Genomic DNA, 2,738 nt, shown 5'->3' on the forward strand with positions numbered 1-2,738 from the left:
TGCCATTCCTCAGCCCTTCTCTGAGGTATTATAACACAGAGGCCGAAAGGGCTGCCTTTTGGAAAGAGTGGCCACAGGTCCAACAGGTTGGAGGAAACATTTCCTCCCTCTACTCTCCACTCCCACTCATGGACAGGCTAGGCAAATAGAATCTCAACCCTGGTCCTAGATGCTGTCCCAGGAGTCAAGATCCAAAGGTTTCACTTCCTCAGGAGGCTAGACTTGCCACTGGGGCACGGTGGGGGGTGAACATGGATTTCAGTCTAGGCGCCCCAGTCAGTGGGACCGGAATCTGAACATGGCAGCTGCCCCCTTAGCCACCACCAGACATCACGCACGCACTGGCTGGGTGTAAGCTTAGTGATCTGATGGGGGTGGAGGGAGGGAGGAGGAAGGGCCCTCCCCTTGCTGGCTCCCCCTCCCCTAGGGACTCCCCCTCCCTTTCCAGGAGGGATATAAGCACAGGGTAAGCTCTGAGCGGGAGGCCCCAGCCCGACCTGCAGCAGTGCAGCCCTTGGGACTCCCCTTTGTCTTCACCTTCTGCTCATCTCGCTTCTGGAGCTATTGCTGTGAGTGGCTGGGGGCTTGCAAATGGTACGGTACTGGGGAACCAGGGCTGTTTTGTGGGGAAACTGAGGTTTGGGTAGTGAAAGCTGGGGTTGAGTGTTAGGAAGCTGTCCTGGAGGCTGGAAGGGCTGTTGGATTTTAAGGACGCCAGTAGAGATGGGAAGGAGAGGCTTGGAAGCCCCGTTGCCAGCATAGCCCTCTTCCTCCATCTACCCCTCTGGGCAGCAGCGGGGGAGGGGATGAAGGTAGGGCAGTAAGCAGGGCTGTGGCCCTCTGAAAGATGAGGAAATTGAGGCCACAGTTGGCACGGTGTCTGAGAACACACAGCAAGTTGGTGGCTGAGCCTTGGTCCCAACACCAGCTCCAGATAGGCTGCTGGAGCGTGGGCGCGACGGCAGCCACAGCCTCCAGCCTCTGAGGGTCGAGGCTCAGCATGATCTGCACTGCAATGTTCCTTTCTCAGATGGTGACGGTGCGTAGGTCGTGGCCTGCTATGGCCACAGTGCTCCTGGCTCTGCTCGCTTGCCTGGGGATGCTGGTCGACGCCTATCCCATCAAACCCGAGGCTCCGGGCGAAGATGCCTCCCCTGAGGAGCTGAACCGCTATTACACCTCCCTGCGCCACTACCTCAACTTGGTCACCCGGCAGCGGTGAGCGCATGCGTGGGGCGGGGGGCCCCCAGAGCCTGTAAAGTTCGTGCTGTTCTTCCGACTCCGCCTAAGGGCGTGACTAGAAATGACCAACCTCTTTGTGGCCCCGCCCCTAGGTATGGGAAACGTGACAGCCCGGAAGCTCTCCTTTCCAAACTGCTCCTTCCCGACGGCGAAGACCGCCTGGTCAGGTAGCGATAAAAGCACCTGCCTCGCCACACACCCTGCCACCTGGAGCCCGGTCTGGTCCAGCAGCCCCTCGGAAGCCCCACCCTGGCACTATCACTTACGACTTCTCCCAGTCTCGCATCCCCAGATCTAGTTCCTTTCTTTTCTCTCTAGCAGGTCAGAGGGCGCCGACAGGTGGTGATGACCCCCAAGGCCTCCTGGGAGTTATGCTAACTGAACGACCTTATTTGCATATTGGCTTCTGATCGCGGAACCTGGATTCCCCTCCCAACTCCTCTGCGACTGGGGAGGGTTGAGGGTGAGCCCCTCCGCTCATTTCTCTGGCCTGGCCTCCTGCTTTGGAGGACTGTGTGTGGTCCTTCCCTGGTCCCAAAATAAAGAGCAAATTTCACAGAAACGGAGTGTGTCTTGGCATTTCCTTTCTCCTTCATAGAGGTGGCATCTGGTGGGAGTGGAGGGTGGAGGTGCTAAGGCTAGAGAAGAGAAGACTGAAACTCAGACCAAAGGCGTCTCAGGACAAGCCTGGGGGAGCGGTGGGGCTTCCCTCTTCTGCTAGCTGTTAGGAGCTACCGTCTGGGCCTGGACAGCGCCCAGACCAGAGGCCTCTTTGGAAGGACCGCTAGCTGTGGGTCTGAGGGAGTTCTTGAAAGGGGCAGGTGGAGCAAGAAGAGTCCCCCGAGGATGGGGAGGTGGAAGGAAGTGTTCTAGGCAGCCTAAGACAGTCTAGGCTGTGATGGAGCCTAGACTGTGATGGAGACTACACTGCCACCCCCACCTTGCAAAGCTGAAGACTGTTGGGGCAGTTGGAGCAAAGGGCCAGGCACCAAGACCCCAGCTCAGGGCAGTTTCTCCCAGGAATGATTTTGCTAGCGTCCTGAGCAATAGTGGCTGGAGGTGGAGTGGGATCCAAGATGGGGCTGTGCAGGAAGAGCTCTTTGAGGGGCAAGATGGGTAGTGCGTGCTGGTGGGAAGGCTGGCCATTATTGTCCCCATTTCCTGAGTAGAGGAGCAACGGGAGTGTGCAGGCTGCCCTTTCCTCTAGCAACCACCCTCCACCATCTTACTGAATTGCAACCTTTAAGAAAAACATTTATTTATATGTTAGACACTGGCCTATGTGTTTTATACATATCATATTGTGGGGATGTTGATTTAGATTTTTTTTTTAAAAAAAAAGGAGGAAGGGGGGAACGGGAAGCCCGGGGAAGGAACAAACCGGCAAGAAGTAATGAAAAAAAAAAAAACAGAGGTAGAATTAACAGTGGCTTAAACAAGATGGAAGTGTACTTTATTCTCTCTTACATAAAATGTGAGTGGGATCTGGGGAGTTG

The 2,738-nt window shown here is 56.0% G+C and overlaps 1 protein-coding gene across 3 annotated transcripts; it reads left to right on the forward strand.

Annotated features, from left to right (window-relative positions):
- The first annotated feature begins 355 nt into the window (after positions 1–355).
- Positions 356–1,784, forward strand: PYY (peptide YY). Of its 3 annotated transcripts, none has more exons than XM_023511090.1 (4): positions 356–569; positions 1,031–1,218; positions 1,335–1,409; positions 1,561–1,784. In XM_023511090.1, the coding sequence occupies exons 2-4, from the start codon at positions 1,031–1,033 to the stop codon at positions 1,586–1,588; spliced, it is 291 nt and encodes a 96-aa protein (XP_023366858.1). In that variant the 5' UTR covers positions 356–569; the 3' UTR covers positions 1,589–1,784. The 3 variants fall into 3 exon arrangements, with proteins under 3 accessions (XP_023366858.1, XP_023366859.1, XP_003786336.1); XM_023511091.1 differs by having other exon boundaries at positions 1,564–1,784; XM_003786288.2 differs by lacking the exon at positions 1,561–1,784 and having other exon boundaries at positions 1,335–1,413.
- The last annotated feature ends 954 nt before the right edge of the window (positions 1,785–2,738 follow it).

This window comes from Otolemur garnettii, unplaced genomic scaffold, assembly GCF_000181295.1.
Source record: "Otolemur garnettii isolate 467f Iridium unplaced genomic scaffold, OtoGar3 scaffold00018, whole genome shotgun sequence".
Lineage (NCBI taxonomy): Eukaryota > Metazoa > Chordata > Mammalia > Primates > Galagidae > Otolemur > Otolemur garnettii.

What these genes read in the sequence shown, in the direction of transcription:
- PYY (XM_023511090.1), top strand. Translation starts at nt 1,031, where the DNA reads ATGGTGACGGTGCGTAGGTCGTGGCCTGCTATGGCCACAGTGCTCCTG. An exon ending in AACTTGGTCACCCGGCAGCG is followed by an intron (nt 1,219 to 1,334) that starts GTGAGCGCATGC and finishes CCCCGCCCCTAG; the next exon opens with GTATGGGAAACGTGACAGCC. An exon ending in GGCGAAGACCGCCTGGTCAG is followed by an intron (nt 1,410 to 1,560) that starts GTAGCGATAAAA and finishes TTTTCTCTCTAG; the next exon opens with CAGGTCAGAGGGCGCCGACA.